This window comes from Heterodontus francisci, chromosome 37, assembly GCF_036365525.1.
Source record: "Heterodontus francisci isolate sHetFra1 chromosome 37, sHetFra1.hap1, whole genome shotgun sequence".
Classification (NCBI taxonomy): Eukaryota; Metazoa; Chordata; class Chondrichthyes; order Heterodontiformes; family Heterodontidae; genus Heterodontus; species Heterodontus francisci.
In genome coordinates, this window is record NC_090407.1 from 26,187,620 (window position 1) to 26,212,113 (window position 24,494).

At 44.8% G+C, this 24,494-nt stretch overlaps 1 protein-coding gene across 1 annotated transcript; it reads right to left on the minus strand.

Moving 5' to 3' along the window:
- Nucleotides 1–18,380, minus strand: sdhb (succinate dehydrogenase complex, subunit B, iron sulfur (Ip)). Its single transcript, XM_068017393.1, has 8 exons — nt 18,102–18,380; nt 8,515–8,651; nt 7,515–7,600; nt 4,921–5,057; nt 3,603–3,719; nt 2,840–2,941; nt 1,206–1,328; nt 1–193 (listed from the first exon to the last, which is right to left on the minus strand). Exons 1-8 carry the CDS (start codon nt 18,162–18,164, stop codon nt 116–118), a joined length of 843 nt encoding a protein of 280 aa, XP_067873494.1. The 5' UTR covers nt 18,165–18,380; the 3' UTR covers nt 1–115.
- Nucleotides 18,381–24,494: the final 6,114 nt, after the last annotated feature.

Here is a 24,494-nt window from a genome sequence, read left to right on the forward strand (position 1 = left end):
TTGAATTGAACAGCAGAATGGTTTATTGGATTTTTACACTTCCATACCTGAAACAATCACTGCAACAGTAAAGGTTTATAATAATTACACAATAGATAAATCCACATTTGCACCACTATGCCGTTGCAGCCTTGGCTTTATACACTGCCATCATCTTCTTAATCTCAGCAATCGCTAGACCTGGATTTAGACCCTGAAAGGCAAGAGAACCAGTCACTCAATCCAAATGAACAAGTAGCAACAGGCAAGTGTTGCATTGTCAATCACATGAAATTGGACTTAAGGCTGTGCACATATTGGGACCTCAACGTTAGGGGCAGGGAAACAAATCAAGGTACAAGCTCGTCTCAAGGTTTGAAAATAATAATGAACACTTTCAGCTTGTCTTTCCTCCCCCACCAACATCAACCTCTAATTGATCTTTTCCACACAAAACTATAGTTCAGAAGCCAATACTGGAACTGAAGGCTCTCTCTCTCCCCTTCAGGATAATATTCACGGTATCTTTCATGATCACCATAAACTCCATTCCCTGATCACTGTCAAGGCTGAACTTGACTCTGCAATTTCGGCATCTAATTTCACCTTGAGTTTCTGACCTCATATCCTCTCCATCACCAAGACCACCTGCTCCACCTTTGTAATGCCACTTGTCCCCACCATGCCTCAATTTATCTACTGCAACCCTCAACTATTCTGATTATCTCTGGTCAACCTTGCAGCCTCCATAAATTTGAGCTCATCCAAAACTCAGCTGTCTCTAATTCACAGCATCCTGTTTACCTGTGCTTGCTGACCTATGTTGGATTCCAGCCTTGGGAACACCTAAAAAAAAAAAGCCTCATCCTTGTTTTCAAACCCTTCCCCATCTCTGTAACTTCTTCCAGGCCTACATTATTTAACTACTGGCAGCCACATCTTAAGTTGCCCATGTCTTAACCTCTCCTCCATTAAGACATCCTTCAAACCTAACTCTTTAATCAAGTGTTCAAACACCTGTCCTGAAACTTGTGTGGTTTGGAGTCAAATTTTGTTTGATAACATTTCTGTCAAGCACCTTGTAAATGCAAGTAATTATTTCAGGAAGTAGTTTCTAAAAAGGAATAATTTCTAAGAGTAACAGTTTCTTTCTAGAACAGTCCTCCCATTTGGAGAGGTTTGGCCATCCAGAATACCATGCTTCTTGTAGCTGCACAATCACTTACCTTTGGGCAGGTCTTTGTACAGTTCATGATGGTGTGGCAGCGATAGAGGGAGAAAGGATCCTGTAGCTGAGCTAGACGCTCCTCTGTGAACTCATCCCTGGAGTCAATCATCCACCGATATGCCTGAAATGTAAGTGAGAAGACAAGCTACAGCAAAGTAGATTTGGTTCAAACTATATGAAGTGAAACAAACTGCAGAAGTACCCAGGAATAGCAAAGATGGATTCTGCCCAACATTGAGCCTGTCATGTGTCCAGTGAACATTACAATTAGCTATTATAAACCTCAGGCTCACTGGCTCCTTAAAAAAATCAGTAATTGTGAGGGCTAAATAGACCTTCACAGGGTCCGTTAGCTCAGATGGCTAGATTGTGGTGCAGAATAATGCTAACAACTCGGGTTCAATCCCTGTATTGGCTGAGATAGTTCTTGGGGCCTGCCTCCCTGCCTTGTCCCATCGTGATATTATGGCATAAGCAACTCTAACAAAAAGGATGCTGCAGCGAGAAACAAACCTTCAGTTAAATATCCCAGAATTTACAGAGAGGAAATGCTATGAATTCACAGTAGGAAATCATCATCTGAAAAAAAATTGGAGTTTGCATGATTCAGAAAGTTATGGGTCAAACATCCACTTCAGAACTTAAGTAGAAATGCAGGCCAAGAATTCAGTTCAGTAATCAAGGATGTGCTGGATTGTCAGGTGTCATTGTATGGTTAACTTCTTTAGGTGGTTGGATGCAAAACGTCCTGCTATTATTCAAAAGCACATTGTTTTCCCAGCATTCTTCCTTCAACCAACAACCCTATAACAAATTAGTCATAGTCTGTTTCCAAGACCTCACTTTCAGATTTGCCTATGTCATCACTGACAGCACTTGCAAAATTTAACTGGTTTGCTTTTAAGGACAGAGTTGTGCTATGTTAACATTAATAGCACAGAATTCCTACTTTCCTGCTATTTACCTCACAAAGTTCATATTACTGCACAGTTTTGAATTTCAGTGGACTGTATATAAATTCAAGTTCTTAACTTGGTTTGGATAAACCCCTTTTGGCAGAAAACTGCTAAACCCCAATCCATTTGTCATCTCTGGATTAATTTCTTCCATGCTCACTGTGCTGTTCTCCCATCCTCCATAAACTCCAACTTGTACAAAATTAGCAGCCTGCAAGTCCCACTCATTTCATCACATCCCCCCAACCTTGCGTTGGCTCAGTGTTTTCCAACATGCTGGATTTAAAGGCTTCTGCCCCAAAATTCCTAGAATCCCACTCCAGCACCCAAAGTATTGGCAGCAGGATCAATTATGTCAATGCCACAGGAATGATTGAGGCAGGCACATTTCATCTTAAGGGAAATCTGGGTAACTGTTTGAAGCAGAGGAAGATACAGGGCTTAGTGTGAGTCAGTGGGATTAATCTAGCAAAAAAAGCTGCCACAGACATGATGGGCTGAATGGCATCCCTCTATACTGTGAACTTTTATAGGTCTACCAAACCGTACAGTTGCAAAGGAAAGTTTATTCATGCAGCTCCATAGGAACAGATTAAATATCAAACACAACCAATCTTTGGCAGTTAAAACTCCCTGTGAAGTGTGTACAGGTTCTATTAGGAGTAAATGGATTTACCTGCATCAGGACAGCAGGGCCTAAGTATTTATCTCCATTCCACCAATAGCTAGGACAACTGGTACTGCAACAGGCACAGAGGATACATTCATACAGACCATCCTGACAGAGAGGAAGCAGATTTAGTTCAATTCCATCAACCAAAACTCACCTGCCCATATTCCTTCCAAATGCATAATTCTCTATAAAACGGTACATAAGTGTCTAACACAAAAACAGCTGAAGCCGCACCAGTCAGAAACATGGTAGAATTTTGTGCAGCTCATTTAATACAATGCAGCCTTTATGTAAATAAGCATATGCAAAGTATGATAAACTGAGTCATAGTCATCCACAAGGTAGCAGCCAAGTGCCATGTATAATCTTGAAAGGACTTTATACCTTGGCCTAAGTTTGAAGAAAACAATCTCCAGCACACTGGAGCAGCAACACACAGGTGTGTTCATGCTGACAGGTCAAAAACTGCCCTCATTAACTGGTCTCAGTTTTATTCGTTTAACACACACAGGTCTTGGATAGATAGGAAGTCTTTCATTAATACACCTGGTAATATTCTTCAGAGGTTGGAATCAATGTGTTCTTACACATGCTTAAAGCAAATACCAAATCCCAGCATGCTCTTTATGCCAACGTTACAGATCATTGTTTTATTGCAAAGGTATTAGCCCATTCCCCACCCCCCTCAATGTTCTCAGTGTAAGCTTGTGATTTTGACTACTGAAAGACTGTTACCTGGTTTATATAGATCAGCCTGTTGTCTTACCAGTTTCTGGCGGTCCTCGATTGACTGCAGGTACTGCTCCTTGCCCTCTTGCGATTCGTCCTTTCTCTTCAGGTATGGCTCAATTGACTTGTACTGAGCATAGAAGTTACTCAGATCCTGGAGCAAAGGGTAAAGAAAGTCAAAGCCAATCAGAACACATCAACAAGGCACTCAACTGACAGCAAAATGGCAATTATTTTAGTAAACAGATTTAAGACCATTATTGTAAGTAGCAGGGTAGTCTAGTAACACAGCAAATTGTAAAACCTAATGAATGTTCATCAGAAAATGTATTTATAGCCATAATTTGCCACACAGGGAGCCTGTAATTTCAGCTTCATCATCATGGGGAGGTGCTTCTACAGGGAAGCCTTGGAGCAGATTACCCATCCAAGGTTGGGAATGACAGGCAGAATTACATAAATTACATGCATTTGTTGACAACCACTAGGTGGCGTAGTACCAGCACAGAAGCCTCATCCACTAAAACATCACTGTCTGCGACATTCAGGCAGCTGCCAGTAATAAAGATGGTGCTGCTCAATGTGTCAAAGAATGAATTAAACCCAAACCCCCTCAATGGCTGCAATCGCCACCTCCATCCCACCCCCAACAGTAGCCACTACCCCACCCCACCCCCGCCATTGCGGTTCTCTTCACTGCTCCCTCCTGCTTCGCCACTGCCCCCACCCCCTTGCTCCTGCCTCACCACTACATTCCCCCCCCACCGCTTGCTCCACGCCTCACCACTTAGGCTGTTAGCTCCCCACCTCCACACCTGGGCTGCTCGCTTCCTGCATTGCCCCGTCACCCCTCGACTTCTCACTCCAACTTGGCAGCTCGTTCCCTGCCGCTTCTCCGGGCAGCATAGTGGGCAGTGATCAGCCGAGGGGAGTAGCAGCAAGAGAGGGGGAAGCGGCTGAAGCAGGGAGCCAACAATCTGATGTCATTACATCTGGCATTATGTGCTGATGTTGGTGCAAGCATGCGACGGTTCATACTGGCAAGTTGGCATATGTTTGGAAGCCCTGATGACAGACGATTGGTCTGCGTATGCTCTGTGTTGTCCTACAGTCCAATTATATAAATATCTTACAATACTGAGTAATAAATCACAGACTCAAGTAGAACATACAAATGATGTAAATTATAATTTTTTCAAAAACAGGTGAGGCTTTTAAAGATTTCGGAGTGAAACAGCAGAGTGGGCTCCTGATTACGACCTGTGCCACTGCAGAAAAGCACAAAATAGAGCCCAGAATTCTCGCTGCAGTGAAGGGGAGGGTATAGGAACAAAAGGGCAGGAGTGGGAACTCACCGGAACAAGATCCTTCACCACATACATGTGAGGTAGGGGATAGATCTTAGTCACTTTGTCAAGGTTGATGTCAATTTTGCAGGTGCAGGCCAATGTGTTGCCACCGTTGATGTTCATGGCACAGGAGCCACAAATTCCTAAGAACAGAAATCCATGTAGAACTGATGAGGTTTTCTGAACTCTTTCACTAAAGCTCCACAATGCCAGCTCTCCAAATCTGCACAGTACTGTACTGTATAAAATAAACTAACATACAAAACAGTCAGTCTAACAGGTCCCAAAAAGTGACTGTCAAGTTTATTAGCTTTTCTATTTAACAGGAGATCAAACTATGACACAGAAAGAGGTCAAATTAGATCACAATAAATGCTAGATGAAGCAGTACTGGCCTCAGAAACACAGGTACGATTTGCATGAGCTCTACAGCAAAGCCTCAAAAAGAATTTTACCCCCTCCCCCCCCCCCCCAGCCAGGTTGGGAGGGACAGCGTAGGGTGCAAATTGTAAATCTGACCTCAACACACCCATTTTATTTTATTATTTTTTATTTAGAGATACAGCACTGAAACAGGCCCTTCGGCCCACCGAGTCTGTGCCAACCAACAACCACCCATTTATACTAACCCTACAGTAATCCCATATTCCCTATCACCTACCTACACTAGGGGCAATTTACCCATCACCTGCAAGTCTTTGGCTGTGGGAGGAAACCGGAGCATCCGGCGAAAACCCACGCAGCCACAGGGAGAACTTGCAAACTCCGCACAGGCAGTACCCAGAATCGAACCCAGGTCCCTGGAGCTGTGAGGCTGCGGTGCCAACCACTGCGCCACTGTGCTTCCAGTTTAACCGCAGCAGGTTTGGTGATCAATTTGTTTTTATTCATTCATGGTATGTGGGTGTCTCTGGTTAGGCCAGCATTTACTGCCCATCCCTAATTGCCCTTGAGAAAGTGGTGGTGAGCTGCCTTTTTGAACCACTGCAGTCCTTGGGTCAAATGAGCACCCTGCTCAAAGAGGCAGATCAATAATTGTAATATTTAAATATGGTTCTATGCCTCAGATTTTGTCAGCAACTTGGATTTAATGTCTCCAGTACAAGTTTCCTTGGGCTTGGGAAACCTGGCATCTTAAGGGAGGTGAGAGCTGCCAGAGCTAGCAGGTCAATGCTTTTCCAGCACTGCATGTGGGTTAGATATGGTGCAATGTGTCTGCCCCCTTCCCGCAATACTATTTCCCTCCAAGCCCTGAGCCTCCCCACCCAACAACCACATCCCTTGGTCTTGGAATGGTTCCCAGTTGTCCACAGCTGCGGTCTTGTAGCATTGCCTTTTGCACCCTCCAGCCAGCCTTCAATTTGGCCAGCTGTTGGATGGGAAACTGACCGACAGGTGCCCCCACACCCTTCCCCCAAGTATGGGGGCCTCAGTTTCTGATCTGGTAACCTCCATTTTAATTACATTGCATCAAAGCCACTTAACACTAAGGTGGATCTAATTTCAACTGGGCCAGAATCCCTCATCCAGGCAATAGATTACAACCTGTAAGTTTACTTCAGAATTCTGCTTGTGAGGCCAGATGTTTGTAGCTATAGAATCTCTATTTACAAGAGCCTCACCTGCCCAAGTCTCATTGCCACAGAGACAGGGATTATGATCTCACAGCAGCAGCTAATAATGAAGAAACTACAGACTCAATTCTTGGTTGAAGGTTCATTGGACATGCTGGGCTTTTCAGACTCAGTTGTTGTTTAAGGCATACACATTGGCAGCAAAGATCAGCCATGAACCCCAACTCCTGCTCTGGGCACTTTCAGCAAGAAATCATGGCCTGCAATGGAAGCAAGTACTTTGTACAACAATGAAAATGGGTGGGTTTAGGACAATGGGAGAATTACAATAGGTTGCTGCTGACACTGCGGTAGTGATGCAAACACCTGAACATGCATATAGGTCATTCAAGGATTTTTGTCCCTCTCCACAGCTCAAGTGCACTGTTATTAACTATACTAATAGTTTTAAGAATGAATTTAACAAATGTCCAGATAGATACATTCACCTCCTCTATTGCCCAAAACCTGATTTCTATCCACAGAAAACTACACCATACTGGTTTTTTTTTATTCTTTCAATGGGATGGGGGCATTGCTAGCAAGGCCAGCACTTGTGGCCGATCCCCAATTGCCCTTGAACAACTGAGTGGCTTACTAGGCCATTTAAGAAGCAATCACATTGCTGTGGAGCTGAAGTCACATGTCAGCCAGACCAGGTAAGGACAATAGATTTCCTTTCCTAAAAGACATTAGTGAACCGATGGGTTTTTACGACAATCAATGATAGTTTGATGGCACCATTACTCAGACTAGCTTTCAAATATAGTTTTAAAAAATTAATTGAATTTATTAATTAATTGAATTTAAATTCCACCAGCTGCAGTGGTGGGATTTGAACCTGTCCCCCCCCACTCCAAGTCATTAGCCTGAGCCTCTTGGATTACTAGTCTAGAGACATTACCACCAGCTACTGTCTCCCCCTAGGACCCATTCTGCAATGCAATCTCACCCCGACCACATTGCCAATGTTCACTACATACTCACCCTCTCTGCAAGATCTTCGGAAGGTCAGTGTGGAGTCCATCTCATTCTTGATCTTGATAAGAGCATCCAGTACCATTGGGCCACATCTACATATTTTGTGTTACAACAGGTTGAAATGTCAGTTTTAACACACTCAAACATAACTTGTATTTTTATATCGTCTTTAATGTCGTACAAATATCCCAAAATGCTTTTCAGGAGCGTAATCAGCCAAAAATTGACACTGAGTCAAAGGAGACATTAGGACACCAAAATGTTTCAAAGAAATAAGTTTTAAGTATGTCTTAAATAAGGAGGGAGGGGGGGATAGGCAACAAGGTTGTGGGAGGGAATTTGAAAACTTAGAGCCTACATGGCTGGAGACACACCTGACAGTGGTGCAGTGAAGGAAGTAAAGGATGCACAGGAGGTCAGAGTTGGAGGGTTGTAGAGCTGAAGAAGGTTACAGAGGTAAGGAACATTTCCTGGAAATGCTTATTCCATTTTTTGCTGCACTAAATTTTTTTTAGATAAATATAGGAGGTAAACAGCAGGACTAAGATACTGTATAAAGAGGACAGCTACTCTTCTGCTGCTGGGACAGTAGAAAGATTATAGAATACAAATAATCAGGAGATAAACATAGACTATAATGTTAGACCCATATTGTCAAATGGCACAGGGGGACCCAAAAGAGATTTTGGAGGTTTCTCTTCTTGGCAGTTTTCTCTCTACTCATCCAGCTCACTCCTGAGATTAAATAAACTGGGGAGAGTTTACACTCAGGCTACGGTAAGGAGTGGACTTGACAAGTCAAATGGCCTTTTCTCATTCCCTTCACTATACTTTTATTGCACTACACTGCTCCCACCCCTCCTGGAAAACAAAATTGTTCTATCCCAAGCTATGTACTATGATGAAGAGGGCAAGTCATATTAAAACAAGAATAAATCAGAAAAAGCATCGTCTGTCTAGTGCATTTAGATGCAAAACCTGTAGTATTTCACTTTACAACACTTACGTATTCAGATCAATCTCATAGGTTTGCATACGAGGTTTGTTGCCAGGCTTATCTGGATTCCATCTGTAAATTGCAAACTTCTTAATGCGAGATGCTGCAGGTGCAGCAGCTGCTGTTGTCTGTGTGCTGCGAGACAACTGCAATACAAGATAAAGGTGGAGCTTAATCCATGAACTATATTCCAAATAATATCTAAACAACCAAATTTCTTCTGCACACTAGGCCGAAGTTCACTACAAAAAATATACACCCAACTGGATTAGTCTGGACAGCTAGCCCAGATACAACACTGGCTAACAACTCAGGAATCCGTATTACAAGAATTACCCCAATTGATGACATGCTCATCAAGGGCATGCTTGTGCATAAGACTGGCAACATTTTCATGCAAGTGCAATGGATTTTTTTTTTAAGCTTATCTCTGCTATTAGTAGCATTTAACCAAAGGAATGCTTTATCCGGCAGCTTACAGCAACTAAAGAGGTGGACCGACAAGTACAGGTTCTACACTTCCTATCCAGCCCAAAGTGGCAGTCAAGGCTAGAGACACTCAGGTGCTGGTGGAAGACAAAAGGATTGCTTTGAAGAACATAAGAGATAGGAGCAGCAGTAGGCCTTTGGTCCAGCTTCACCATTCAATAAGATCATGGCTGATCTCCCTCTCAACTCCACCTTCCAGCACTATCCCCCGTCCCTTAACACCTAAAAATCTATCAATCCTTGTCTTGAATCTACTCAAGGACTGAGCATCCACAGCTTCTGGAGTAGAGAATTCCAAAGATTCACAACCCTTTGAGTGAAGATGTTTTTCATGGTCTCAGTCACAAATGACTGACCCCTTATTCTGAGACTGTGACCTCCTAGTTCTAAACTCACCAGCCAGAGAAAACACGTCCCAGCCCCTATCCTGTCAAGCCCCTTAAGAATTGTCTGTGTTTCAATTAGATCACCTCACATTCTTCTAAACTCTAAGAAATATAGGCCTAGTCTACTCAATCTCTCCTCATGGGACAATCCCCTCATCCAGGGAATCATCTGGTGAACCTTCGTTGCACTCGCTCTAAGGTAAGTATATCCTTCTTCCGAAGGCAAGATCAAAACCGTACACTGTACTCCAGGTGTGGTCTCACCAAAATGCTACATAATACAGCAACACTTCTTTACTCTTGCATGCTAATCCCTTTGTAATAAAGGCTAACATAATAGTTGCATTCCTCATTGCTTGCTACACCTGCATATATACCTGCTCCTCCTCACTGTGTGTCTGTCTGTCTCTCCCGCTCTCTCTCCCCCACTGTGTGTCTCTCTCTCCCGGCCACCCCCCCCGTGTCTGTCTCTCCCACTCTCCTTCCCCCCACCGTGTCTCCGTTTCTCCCGCTCTCCCTTCCCCTCTGTGTCTGTCTCTCCCTCCCAGTGTCCATTTCTCCTGCCCCCCCCCCGTGCCAGTCTCTCGCTCTCCTTCCCCTTCTCTGTGTCTGTCAGTTTCCCAGGCTGACTGTGACTACTGTCTCCATCATGACCCACTCCATTCATTAACCTCCAGGGTCACACCACTAGGCCACAGCCAATCACCATGCAGGCACGCAGTGCTCTCTACGAGTTGTCGTCCCGGATTACGGTTCCATCCATAGGGACCGGGGAGCAGGAAACTAACATTTCCCAGCAGGCACTCACTCAGAAAACAGCAGGGGTGGATGATTGTAATTGATATCTTTGGCTGGCCAGAGGAAATTCACATCCCTGAAGCTGAAAGCAAACAGCCGAGGGCAAAAACTGTGCAGCAAGGAGGAATGGCCAAGCACAGTTTTCATCCGTGAGCCGGATAGAAAACTGTGGCAGGTCAGGCTCTGGCCCGCGGGCCATATGTTGGACATCTCTGGTGTACAAGGCTCCCCAAATCCCTCTGAATAGCAACATTTCTCCATGTCTCTCCATTTAAAAAAAAAAAATTCTGCTTCTCAAATTTTCCTACCAAACTGGGTAACTTTACACTTCCCAACATTATACTCCATCTGCCATGTTCCCGTCCACTCACTTAACCAGTCTATATCCCTTTGCATCCTCCTCACAGCTAACTTTCCCACCTAACTCTATCAGCAAATTTGAATACATTACACTCATCTAAGTCATGAATAGATTGTAAATAGCTGAGGGCCAAGCACTGAACCTGCCAACCCAATAATGACTTGTTTATTCTTACTGTTTTCTGCTCGTCAACTAATCCTCAATCCATGCTAATGTTGCCCCCAAACCCAAGAGCCCTAATTTTGTGCAATAACCTCTTGTATGGCATTTTATCAAATTCTTTTTAAAAATCCAAATACACCATAGCCACTGGTTTCCCCATTATCTACCCTGCTAGTTGCCTCTATTTGTCAAACATGATTTCCCTTTCATAAATCTCTGTTGACTCTTACTAATCATATTATGATTTTCTAAGTGCCCTGTTATCACATCCCTAATAATGGATTCCAGTATTTTCCCTGCTATTGTCAGGCTAATTTTCCTATTGTTTTTCTCTCTCCCTCCTTTCTTGAATTTCAGGGTTACATTTGTTACTTTCCAATCCATGGACACTGTTCAAGAATATAGAGAATTTTGGAAGGTCAAAGCCAATATAACCACTATCCCTGTAGCTACCTCTTTCAAAACCCTAGGATGTAAGCCATCAAAGTCCAGGGGATTTGTTGACTTTTAGTCCCAGTAGGTTCTCCAGTACTATTTCTTTACCAATAGAAATTTCTTTAAGTTCTTCATTCTCGCTAGACCCTTGGTTCCCCATTATGTCCAGAATATTTGTGTGTCATTGCTAATCAGGGATAGTATCACAGCTGCAGAAAGGGAGGTCGTCGAGGAGGGTTTGTCTACTGAGTCATTATGGGTGGAAGTCAGAAACAGGAAAGGAGCAGTCACTTTATTGGGAGTTTTCTGTAGACCCCCCCCTCCCCGGTTCCCCCTCCCCCCCCAATAGCAACAGAGACACGGATGAACAGATTGGGAGGCAGATTTTGGAAAGGTGCAGAAGTAACAGGGTTGTTGTCATGGGTGACTTCAACTTCCCTAATATTGATTGGAACCTCCTTAGTGCAAATAGTTTGGATGGAGCAGTTTTTGTCAGGTGTGTCCAGGAAGGTTTCCTGACTCAATATGTAGATAGGCCGACTAGAGGGGAGGCTATGTTGGATTTGGTGCTTGGCAGCGAACCAGGCCAGGTGGCAGATCTTTCGGTGGGAGAGCATTTCGGTGATAGTGATCACAACTCCCTGACCTTTACTATGGTCATGGAGAGGGATAGGAGCAGACGGGATGGGAAAATATTTAATTGAGGGAGGGGAAATTACAATGCTATTAGGCAGGAACTGGGGAGCATAAATTGGGAACAGATGTTTTCAGGGAAATGCACGACAGAAATGTGGAGGTTGTTTAGGGAGCACTTGCTGCGACTGCTGGATAGGTTTGTCCCGATGAGGCAAGGAAGGGATGGTAGGGTGAAGGAACCTTGGATGACAAGAGATGTGGAACAGCTCGTCAAGAGGAAGAAGGAAGCTTACTTAAGGTTGAGGAAGCAAGGATCAGACAGGGCTCTAGAGGGTTACAAGGTAGCCAGGAAGGAACTGAAGAATGGACTTAGGAGAGCTAGAAGGGGACATGAAAAAGTCTTGGCGGGTAGGATTAAGGAAAATCCCAAGGCGTTCGACACTATGTGAGGAACAAGAGGATGGCCAGAGTGAGGGTAGGGCCGATCAGGAATAGTGGAGGGAACTTGTGCCTGGAGTCGGAGGAGGTAGGGGAGGTCCTTAATGAATACTTTGCTTCAGTATTCACTAGTGAGGGGGACCTGGTCGTTTGTGAGGACAGCGTGAAACAGGCTGATGTACTCGAACAGGTTGAGGTTAAGAGGGAGGATGTGCTGGAAATTTTGAAAGACATGAGGACAGATAAGTCCCTGGGGCCAGACGGGATATACCCAAGGGTATTACGGGAAGCGAGGGAAGAGATTGCCGCGTCTTTGGCGATGATCTTTGCGTCCTCACTGTCCACTGGAGTAGTACCAGATGATTGGAGGGTGGTTCAAGAAAGGGAATAGGGATAACCCTGGGAATTATAGACCAGTCAGTCTTACGTCGGTAGTGGGCAAATTATTGGAGAGGATTCTGAGAGACAGGATTTATGATTATTTGGAAAAGCATAGTTTGATTAGAGACGGTCAGCATGGTTTTGTGAGGGGCAGGTTATGCCTCACAAGCCTTATTGAATTCTTTGAAGATGTGACAAAACATGTTGATGAAGGAAGAGCAGTGGATGTGGTGTATGTGGATTTTAGCAAGGTGTTTGATAAGGTTCCCCATGGTAGGCTCATTCAGAAAGTAAGGAGGCATGGGATAGGGAACGTTGGCTGTCTGGATACAGACTTGGCTGGCCCATAGAAGACAGAGGGTGGCAGTAGATGGAAAGTATTCAGCCTGGAGCTCGGTGACCAGTGGCGTTCCGCAGGCATCTGTTCTGGGACCAATGACTTGGATGAGGACGTGGAAGGCTGGGTTAGCAAGTTTGCCAATGACACGAAGGTTGCTGGAGTTGTGGATAGTGTGGAAGGCTGTTCTAGGTTGCAACGGGACATTGTCAGGATGCAGAACTGGGCTGAGAAGTGGCAGATGGAGTTCAACCTGGAAAAGTGTGAAGTGATTCATTTTGGAAGGTCGAATTTGAATGCAGAATACAGGCTTAAAGACAGGATTCTTGGTAGTGTGGAGGAACAGAGGGATCTTGGGGTCCATGTCCATAGATCATTCAAAGTTGCCACTCAAGTTGATAGGGTTGTTAAGAAAGCGTATGGTGTGTTGGCTTTCATTAACAGGGGGATTGAGTTTAAGAGCCGCGAGGTTATGCTGCAGCTCTATAAAGCCCTGGTTAGACCACACTTGGAATATTGTGTTCAGTTCTGGTCGCCTCATTATAGGAAGGATGTGGAAGCTTTAGAGAGGGTGCAGAGGAGATTTACCAGGATGCTGCCTGGACTGGAGGGCATGTCTTACGAAGAAAAGTTAAAGGAGCTAGGGCTTTTCTCATTGGAACAAAGAAGGATGAGAGGTGACTTGATAGTGGGGTACAAGATGATGAGAGGCATAGATAGAGTGGATAGCCAGAGACTTTTTCCCAGGGTGGAAAGGGCTATCACCAGGGGGAATAATTTTAAGGCGATTGGAGGAAGGTTTCGGGGAAATGTCAGAGGTAGGTTCTTTACACAGAGAGCGGTGGGTGCGTGGAATGCACTGCCAGCGGTGGTCGTAGAAGCAGATACATTAGGGACATTTAAGCGACTCTTGGATAGGTACATGGATGATAGTAGTATGAAGGGTATGTAGGTAGTTTGATCCTAGAGTAGGTTAAAGGTTTGGCACAACATCGTGGGCTGAAGGGCCTGCACTGTGCTGTACTGTTCTATGTTCTACTATTGTGAAGATGGATTCAAAGTACTCACTTAATATCTCTGCCATTCTCTTAAACACATTATAATTTCTCGTCTTTGCCTCTAATGGGCACATTTACTTTCGCTAATCTCCTCATTTTTATATACCCGTAGAAGCTTTTACAATCTGTTTTATGTCCCTTGTCAGTTTACTCTCATGCTATTTTCTCTATCAATTTCTTGGGTCCTCCTTTGCTGTATTCTAAAATCCTCTGAATCCTCAAGATTACTACACTTTTTGGCAACATAAGCCTCTTCCTTTAATCTAAAACTGTCTTTAACTTCTTGTTAGCCATAGTTGGACCACTTTTCCCATGGGGTTTCTCAAGGGAATGTATATTTGTTGCAAATGATGAATTAATTCCTTAAATGTGTCATCTGCCATCATATTTTTAATGTATTTTCCCACTCTACCTTAGCCAACTCGCCCCTCATATCTATGTAGTTTGTTTTGTTCTGATTTAAGGTCCTAGTTTCGGAATTAAACATATCAAATTTCAAACTTAATCTAAAATGTGTAGGGACCCCTTTACTCCAAGGTTATTAATTAATCCTAAATCATTGCACAATACTAGATCTAAAATAGCCTGTTCCCATGTTGGTTCCTCATCATTACTGATTGGAATGTATGCAGCTAATTTGCTCAATGTAGTCAACGCAGAACTAGAGGAAATTGTGGGCCAACTAGATTTGAATCATCCTTGCAATTGATGTGGAAGCAGACAGATCAAGCAGGATATCATCAGCACACATGTGGAAGCTGATCCTATACATCCGAATAGAATTCCACAGGGTACCACGAAAGTGGTGAAGGCAGCAGGAGCAAGGATAGATCTTTGCAGGTATGGTGGAAAACAACATATGTACAGAATAAGAGCTATTGGAGACTGTTACAACCAGGTGAGAAAGAGGTTCCCTTTCAGCCTTCACCTGGTCTTACTGTAACAGGATTTAATTCTAAACCACTTTGCTTCTCTCTCCACAGATGTTGCCAGACCTGCTGAGTATTTCCAGCACTTTTTGTTTTGTTTCAGATTTCCAGCATCTACAGTATTTTGCTTTTAATTTTCAACACACCGTGTTTTTAGCTCCACCTTGGTGAGTCCTTGTTCACCGCTTTCCAATTATAAGGCAAAGAAACCAGCACAAACAGGCTTTCTTAAGTTGACAGAAGAAAAGTTGAAATTTATTAAATTTAACTCCAATTCAGTTAATGCCTATGGATACACGACGCACCCACCGCTCGCATGCATATGTGATACACACATGCAAATAAAGACAGAAAAGAGCAGAAGAAAAATAAAGTGGAAAGATTTGAGGCAACATCTGAACAGTTGTTGTTACGGTTCTTCAAGCTCACCGTAGAGTCCTTGATTGTAGGTAGATCTTGCTTTTTGTTGGAGTTCAGTATTCTTCTTAAACCTTGTTCGCTGTAGGAGACTTTTCTCTCTTGGGGTTCACGTGTCTTCAATGGATTCAGAGGCTTGTGAGAAAGAAATGGGAGCAGACAGGAGAGGGATCTTCTCAGTCCAGGAGCAAACAGACACTCTGCCCAAGCTGTTTGTACAAATTCAAAAAACTCAAGTTGCCCAACAGATTAGTCATGTGACTAGCTGGTTTCAGCATGTACGTTTGTGCATTCGGCCATCTTAGCAGTCAGCCTGGAATGCGAGCTCCCCCACCTTCAACGTCTGGTGATCAAAAGTCCATTGTGGGTTGAATGTCCTGCTTTGTCCTTCCAAACACTGTCTGTTAATATGCAAATGTCTTTTCCAGACTGTTCAACAAGTCCTCCCCTCACTACGGTAACAGTTTAAAATCAATGTTCATAACAAAATTAATGTGCCTCACTGTGGGGGGCTAGCATGACAGAGACAAAGTAGTGCCTAGTTAAGACCAGCATGAGCAGAACAAGGAGGGACGAGTGGCCAAGGGAGGCTGCAGAAGAGAAATACTGGAGGAAAATGGAGGAGCAGGGTCAATGTAGATCAACAAAAACAGGAGTGATGTGTGAGCAGAACTTGATGTGGGACAGAATACAGGTGGCAGGGTTTTGGGTAAGGTAAAGTTTACAGCATCTAGTCCAGGAGGTGACAATTGCACAGATGAGAATTTCAGCAGATGGGTCGTCAGGGGCAAAGAGAACAATGTTAAGAGATAGAAGTAGGCAGTCTTGTTGGATATATTGTTCGAAACTATGTTTGTGGTTGACTATTATGCCAAAGTTGCAAATAGTCTGGCACAATCTGGGGAGGGGGATGGAATCAGAAGCAAGGGTATAGAGTTTGAGGGGGGAAGCTAAAGACAATGGCTTAGGTCTTCCCACTGTTTTAACTAGAAGTCGTAGCTTATCCAGGACACAAAGTCAGACAAGCAGTCTAAAAACTCAGGGGCAATAGAGGGAATAGAGCTGGGTGTTTTCAGTGTACATGTGGAAGCTGACCCCATGTCTTCAAATTACATTAAAGTGCAGGGCATAAAGTGTATTAGAACATTGGATTTCAACCCCTTAACATAAGGGTCAAAGAGGAAGAAGTAATGCTTCAGTTGTACAAAGCCTGAGTCAGACCCCACATCTAGAGTACTGCATATAGTTTTGGGGACCACACCTCAGGAGAAATATATTGGTCTTGGAGTCCAGATTCACCAGAATTGGACCAGAACTTAAAGGATTAAATTTTGAAGACAATTTGCATAACCTTGGATTGAGATTAGACAATTGAGGGTTATCTAACTGGAGGTGCTTAAAATGGTAACAAGAAAACAATAGATACTGAGAAGTTATTCCCTTTGGTGGAGGAATTTAGAACAAGGGGCACAATCTTAAAATTAGAGCTAAGCTATTCAGAAGTGAAAGCTCAAAGTATTTGTTCCACATAGAGGGTATTAGAAATGTAAACTTCTCACCCTCAAAAAGTTGTGGATATTGTCAATTGAAATTTTCAAGACAGATTGACAGAATTTTCTTAGGCAAGAATATCAAGGGATGTTGATTAAAGGCAGGTGGGCGGCACAGTGGCGCAGTGGTTAGCACCGCAGCCTCACAACTCCAGGGACCCAGGTTCGATTCCGGGTACTGCCTGTGTGGAGTTTGCAAGTTCTCCCTGTGTCTGTGTGGGTTTTCTCCGGGTGCTCTGGTTTCCTCCCACGAGCCAAAAGACTTGCAGGTTGATAGGTAAATTGGCCATTATAAATTGTCACTAGTATAGGTAGGTGATAGGGAAATATAGGGACAGGTGGGGATGTTTGGTAGGAATATGGGATTAGTGTAGGGTTAGTATAAATGGGTGGTTGATGTTCGGCACAGACTCGGTGGGCCGAAGGGCCTGTTTCAGTGCTGTATCTCTAATCTAATCTAAATTGCAGAACGGCAGGACAGGCTTGAGGATCTAAATGGCCTATTCTAGTTTCTGCGAGCATAAGCAAGCAAGGACAATCTCACTGAACTAGTCAACAGGAGGATGGTGTGTTTGATTGTGTCAAAAGCTGCAGAGGGTAAAGAAGAAAAAAATTGCACCATGGTCATAGTCACAGAGGTGGTCCATGGGTTCAGGCAGAAACTCGATTCTAAGAATTCAAACATGGAGTTGCAAGAAACACGGGCACAGATTTGAGAAGTCTCATTGTGAATTTAATGAGGAAAGGAAAGGTTTGTGTGAGCTAAAAACAAATGCTGGAATCACTCAGCAGGTCTGGCAGCATCTGTGGAAAGAGAAGCAGAGCTAGTAGATCAGGGGATTGAGCAGCTTTTATGCTGTGCATTTTTCAGCTGTTTAATCATATCACTTAGCTCAAGACTTCAAGAAACGTGCCCCTTTAAAAGATAAAGTCACGATTCTTCAATTCTCTCATGGATCTGTGTGGCGTTTAGCAGATCCATTATAAGCCAACAGGATGTGCTTTCTAGCAGCAGTGTGACCTCTGATTTCGAGGCCTTTTGTCAGCCATCCCGAACTTTGAACGGGTTACAATCGGCACGCCGCCACCTCACCTTCCCACCTAGCTCCTGACCTTCACACGGTGTCACAAGAGACCACCTCCTCCCCTGGGCCCGCGCCGTCCACCCGGGAGGGAGAGGTCAGAGGTCAGTCCCTTGGATACCGCTCGAGCCCCTCACCTGGAGACAGACCGCCCGCCACGGCATCCAGGCCCCGCTCCGCCTCAGGCACACCGCCGCCATCTTCACAGAAATAACCCACCCGGCAAAGCGAGCCGCCACGGATAGTGCTGTATCGAGACAAAATAAACCGGCTCCGAGTGAAGGCAGAGTCTGGGACCGCTATGTTATGTAATCGGCGTTCGGAAGGTAAGGCGTCCGGTGAGTCTCAGTAAATGCCTCCGACTGGGGACAAAACAGGCGCTCACAGTCAGCCCCGTCTGCTTTGTTTCATAACTCTTAAAGGGGCAGCGACTTGAGCATTTATAGACTTGCAAACCAGAATATCTCCATGCCAATCATCATCATCCAGGGCCCCAATAATTCTTAATTATTTTGTATTGTTTTAACAATTTTAATACAAAAATGACCAATTCAAATGACTGTCAGACTTTAAAAACAGTAGAACAATTACTGATGCACAGGCCAGATACATTTATGATGCACACATTTTACAAATCAAGCTATGTTTTTATTTTTAAAAAGTCTCCAAAAGCTGCACAGAATATTAAACACGAGTTATTTCCCCACGTTTTCCTTGTGAATCTTCTCGAAGACACTCGGGGGTAATCGTAGGAGTGCTGCGGCATTCCCGACGGTGGGACCAGAAGTTATAGAGTCATAGAGAGATACTGCACTGAAACAGGCCCTTCAGCCCACTGAGTCTGTGCCAACCATCAACCACCCATTTATACTAATCCTACATTAATCCCATATTCCCTACCACATCCCCACCTTCCCTCAATTCTCCTACCACCTACACTGGGGCAATTTACAATGGCCAATTTACCTATCAACCTGCAAGTCTTTGGCTGTGGGAGGAAACTGAAGCACCCGGTGGAAACCCACACGGTCACAGAGAGCACTTGCAAACTCTGCGCAGGCAGTACCCAGAACCGATCCTGGATCGCTGGAGCTGTGAGGCTGCAGTGCTAACCACTGCGCCACTGTGCAGCCCTATTATATAACCCTGGTGTTATAACTTCCACTCCCGCTGCAAATCCCGTTTCCCACGTGATTTTGTAATTTAGTTAGCCATGCGGCAGCGGGTACGGGGAACACGTGGGATCTTGCGGCGGGGGCAGCCTTTCATCGGTGGAACCCGCCGTCACTGCCCGAAGCACCATGATCGCCACAGATATAAAACATTCTGTGCTGCTCAAGGAGCAGCCACCTTCCTTTCATGTATCTTCAGAATAACAAATTGAAGTTTCCATTTAAATCAAAATGTTTTTGCCTCCCTTATTTTGTGAAACTCACCACAAACTTCATATAATATATATTCCCTACAGCCAAAGTGAATCAAATGGCAGCCAGCAGGCAGCGTTCCACCCAACCGTTCAGCGATGCCTCCCTGCAGGTCTCCTCCAGGCCTTCAGGGAAAGGCAGGAGGTCCTCTTCTCTGCAGATGGAGTGCGAAGACCCTTCCACCTCACCAAGGTGGCCTGGATGGAGGTAGCAGAGGAGGTCTGCAACTGTGGGGTAACTCTTAGAACATGGGTGCAGTGCCGCAAGTGCATCAATGACTTGCTCAGATCAGCGACTGTAAATGGTCCTGGTGTATCAGCCCCATTGTTTTCATGTCTTTGTGGCAGAAGGAAGGAATGCAGTGGAATGCGTGAATAGCCTTGGTGCCATTCACTAAATGATCTTGCGCCAAGATTGGTATTGTTTATGTGATAGGATGTGTCGTGCGAAAGCCAATGCAGAATGAGTGCTGTTGATGCATGTATCCAATGGTTGTGATGCATCATTTGCCATGTCATTAAACTGTCTGCAGCAGGATAAACAAAGCCACAACCAGCGCGAGCCTACTAAGACAGGAGGAGGGAATCCCGACATCAGACTGCTGACCACATCTTGAGAAGCAGGCCTCTGAGATCATGAGAGAGGAGGGAGGCAGGGTGAGCAGAGAAGGAGAAGCAGGAGCCACAAGGTGTGAGGATGAAGTGTCATCTCTGCTCTTGCAACCATATGTAGAAACTGAAGGAAATTGTGTGAACTCATGTGAAGCACATGCTTAAAGTGCCTCTGTTTGTGTCCCCACTGAAGGTGCCCACACTCGAGTACTAGAATGCCGCATGGCCGAAGAATCTCCTCTGGGGAGCAAGAATAAGCCGTTGCCCCAGAGGGTGCAATATAATCTGCCTCTTCTTCCTCCTCCTCCAGCACAGATACATCCACATGGTCCGCAGGGGTGTTTAAGATTATAATCTGGGTCACAAGCTGGTGTGCACGACACAGACATTTCCCAGCAGCTGAGGGAACATGTGCCAGCCGGGTCGCTTGACATTCGGAGGCCTGCTGTGGACCAGGCCCCTCTCAGCCCCACATGCATGATCATAGAAAGTTTACAGCTGTTAGGACCAGGTGAGAAAGGTGTCTAGGGGTCCCTCTCAGCCTTCACCTGGATTCACCATAGCAGGGTTTTAATTTTAGCTCCCCTTTGGTGAATCCTGTTCACCGCTTTCCAATTATAAGGCAAATAAACCAGCACAAACAGGCTTTCTTAGGTTTAAAGAAGAAAAGTAGAAATTTATTCAACTTAAACTTAACTCTAATTAGGTTAACTCCTATGGAGACACGACACGCCCCACACAAGCATGCATAAGTGATACACACATGTAGATTGAGACAGAAAAGAGCAGAAGAAAAGTAAAGTGGAAACGTTTGAAGCAATATCTGAAGAGGTTTTGTTACTGTTCTTCAAGCTCACTTTAGAGTGCTTGATTGGGCCCAGCTTTATTCTTAAACCTTGTTCACTGTAGGAGTCTTTTCTCTCTTGGGGATCATGTGTCTTCAGTGGATTCCAGAGGCTTGTGAGAAAGAGATGGGAGCAGACAGGAGAGATCTTCTCAATTCAGGAGCAAACAGACTTTCTGCCTTCAAACTCTCTGTGGCTAGTTCAAAGGAAAACCCTGGAACAGCCAGGTAGTCATGTGACCAGCTGGCCTAACCAGTCCTGGCCCTTGTGGATTATATCCTCCTCAGCAAGCCCTGGAATGCACTTACTCACCTTCGATGTCTGTTAGTATGTAAATGTTTTTACAAGTCATTTCCTCGCTCCAACAACAATTAAAAATCAATGTTCATGACAAAATTAATGTGCCTCATTCTTGGCAGACCTAGCATGCCACCTCCATAACCAGCAGAATGAAATGTGATTTGAGAAAAGCACATTTCATTAAAAGGGTCGAGAGAAAATATAAGATACAGAAAAAACCCATGCATTTCTCTCATCCATTCACAAATCCTAAAACTTATTAAAAACACCCCTTTTTTTGGCATCCCAATAAACATGTCGTTCTTTTATGGGGAAGTTTCTCTTCCAATTGCCCATTTCCATGGCTGCCTAGGATCTTTGTTCTTGCTGAGGTCATTTTTTTCCCCAGGAGAGTCAGTAGTGGGTGGGTCTATCCTGAACTCTCCCTCAGTGCTTTGCTGAGTCATGCAAAGGCTTTTGACTTTAGGGGGATGGGTGGTTTTCTTTTTTCTGACTAATGAGGAGGATTCTTTGCTAATCTCCCCTTTGTCCCAGAGAGCACTCCTGCCTGCAGGTATTTATGCAGACTACTGCATTCCCCTGTGGCACTTCGACTAGGTGAGGCATCACCCTCTCAGTTTCTGTACACCCTAGAGGTCTTTCTTTGTCTCTGCAGGTTCCTGTAAATGCTGTTAGTAACTCTGATGGGGTGTTTCTAGTGTCTGCATTTACATAGGAGGATGTGGGGGTCTAATCTTTCAGATTTTTCAGGGTTGGCTGACCGGACAGTCGAGGTTTTCAACCGGGATTCCTCCTGGAACTTCCTTTAACCTGTCCTCTTGGTCACTTTTTCCCCTTCCCTGTCCAACCTTTTGTCAGCCTTGTGCCTGCCTGTCCATTTTTGTTCTGGCGGGGGTCCCTTGCAGTTCACCAGCCCTCTGCTGGCGTCTCCTCCTAACACCAATACAGGACTTAGGGGTGCAGGTTTCACTGTAGGTTGGGGTTTTCCCTCAACATGTGGCAACTCCTGCAGTACTCCACCACATCTTTGTGGAGTTTTGACCAGTCAAACTGCTGTCTTATGCGGGCTTTGGTCTTTCGTATACCGGCACATACAGCCACTGTAGTCTCATGGGCCCTTCTTATTATTTCTCTCCGGTACCTCAGTGGCACCACTAACTGGTGAACTACTGTCCACTCCTTGCTCTCAGGTCTGTGAGGAGAATTCCATTTCCTCATCAGTACCTCATTCTTTAAATAGTAGCAATCAGATACTCCCTCTGCTTCGCTTTCAGACTGGGCAGCCTGTGCTAACTCTCGCAATACTGGGTCAGCTTGCTGAGCTTCAGCTAGGGAAAATCTGTTTAATTCATTCCCTGGGCCTCCTAACCTTCCAAAGTAAATCTCAGACAGACTGATCTGGTCATCTGTCTGCAGCGTTAATTCAGTCTCCTCTGGGGGAGCTGGTTTGATCATGGCCTGATTTACTACACATTCAGGGAAACTGCAGGGGCCCGTCTCCTACCACAGCCCTGTCTCTCTGACCTCCTGCGATCTTTCTTTCACTACTGGGGGGGCTACCACTTTCACCCCTGCCAGATCATTACCTAGGAGCAGGTCAACCCGTCCACAGGCAACTAGGGACAATCCCTACAGTCAACGGTCCCAAAACTAGGTCGCACTCTAGGTGCACCCAGTGTACAGGTACAGGCATACACTGCCCTCCGGTACCATTCACCACCATTCTGGTGTTCACTGCATTGTCCGGGGGAAAAGTTAGACCTTTCCCAGTAAAAGGGATCTAGTGGCCCATGTGTCCCTGAGAATTACTATGGACTTGCTTGCCCCACTCGAGGGATATGTGGCTACTTTCTCTTCAAACACAAAACCCTGGTAACCTTCAGGAATCCTATTAAATTTTCCTGCACTTGCAGCCATAACTTACCTGGGTCTCACTCTTACTGCATTTAAAACCCCAGCTTGTTCTGCTGTGTTTTCCATCAGGTTCCTGTCTTCACTGAACGGGTGTACCCTGATTATCCCTATAGGTTTTCCCTTTATTTTCCAGCAGTCAGCTTTTAGATGACCTGCCTTATTACAATGGAAGCACACAGGTCTCCGGGTCTCATTCCTGCTCCCGGCATCTTCCTGTTTGTCTAGAGGAGGGCCCCTTTCTCTCCCAGGACTGCTTGGGCTCCTATTACCTTCCCACCCTTTGTCCCTTTCGGATTTATGGGGGTGACTAGGAAGGTTTCTCCCCTGGGAAACCAACTTATAAATTAAAGCAGGTCTGGCAGCATCTGTGGAAAGAGAAGCAGAGTTAACGCTTCGGGTCAGTGACCCTTCATCGGATTTCCAACATCCGCAGTATTTTGCTTATATCATAAATTAAAGCAAACTCATTGGCCAGAACAGTCACTTGCCGGGCTCTCTGGACCTGCTGCTCCTCCACAACGGTCTTCATGGAGAGTAGGAGAGAGTGTTTAAATTCCTGTAGCAGAATTACTTCTCTGAGATTCTCATAGCTGAGCTGTACTTTAAGAGCCCTCAGCCACTGGTCAAAAGCCAGCTGCTTACTTCTTTCAAACTCCAGATAAGTTTGATTAGTTTGCTTCTTGAGGGTTCTAAACTTTTGGTGATAGGCTTCAGGTACTAATTCATATGCCCCGAGGATAGCACTTTTTGTCAGTTCATAATTTGATGAACTTTCATCTGGCAACAGGGAATAAACCTCATGGGCTTTTCCAGTGAGCTTGCTTTGCAGTAAAAGAGGCCAGGTCTCAGCTGGCCATTTTAGCTGCCTTGTCAGTTTCTCAATGGACACAAAAAATTCTTCTACATTTTCTTCATTGAATTTTGGAATTAATCGAGCTAGTTTTAACAATTCAGCACCCATCCCTGAATTACGTTCCTCCATATTGGCCATGCTTTCACTGGGGTTGCTCTGTCGCACCCTAGTTAACTCAAGCCCCTTCAGCTCTGCCTTTGCATCCTTTCTGGAAGGTTCTTTCTCTTTCTCTCTCCTCTCTTGCTTTCTCGCTCCTCTTTTTCTTCATATTCCTTCTGGAAGACTCTCTCTTTCTCCCTCTCCTGCCTCTCTCTCTTTTTCCTGTCTCTCCCTTTCTCTTTCCCTATCTTCTAATTCAAGTTTCCTTTGTATCTTTGCTAGCAGTACCCTGTCTGGGTCTACTTCTAACACTGCTTTTGCTACTTCAGATTCAAGGGAAAAATGGTTGGCCACTAGCCTTAGGAGTTCTGACTTCCTAGCCTTGCCACATACAGTGATCGCACACTGCTCATCCATTTTCCTCAACTCCTCCATAGATAGTGCTTTTAACTTAGCCCAAGTTACTTCACCCTGGCTTGGAGAG

Excerpts from the sequence above, each read along its gene's own strand:
- sdhb (XM_068017393.1), bottom strand. The coding sequence starts at position 18,164 with ATGGCGGCGGTGTGCCTGAGGCGGAGCGGGGCCTGGATGCCGTGGCGG. Across the intron at positions 5,058-7,514 it reads CCGAAGATCTTGCAGAGAGG|GAATTTGTGGCTCCTGTGCC; the intron begins GTGAGTATGTAG and ends TTCTGTTCTTAG. Across the intron at positions 2,942-3,602 it reads TCGAGGACCGCCAGAAACTG|GATGGTCTGTATGAATGTAT; the intron begins GTAAGACAACAG and ends CCTCTCTGTCAG.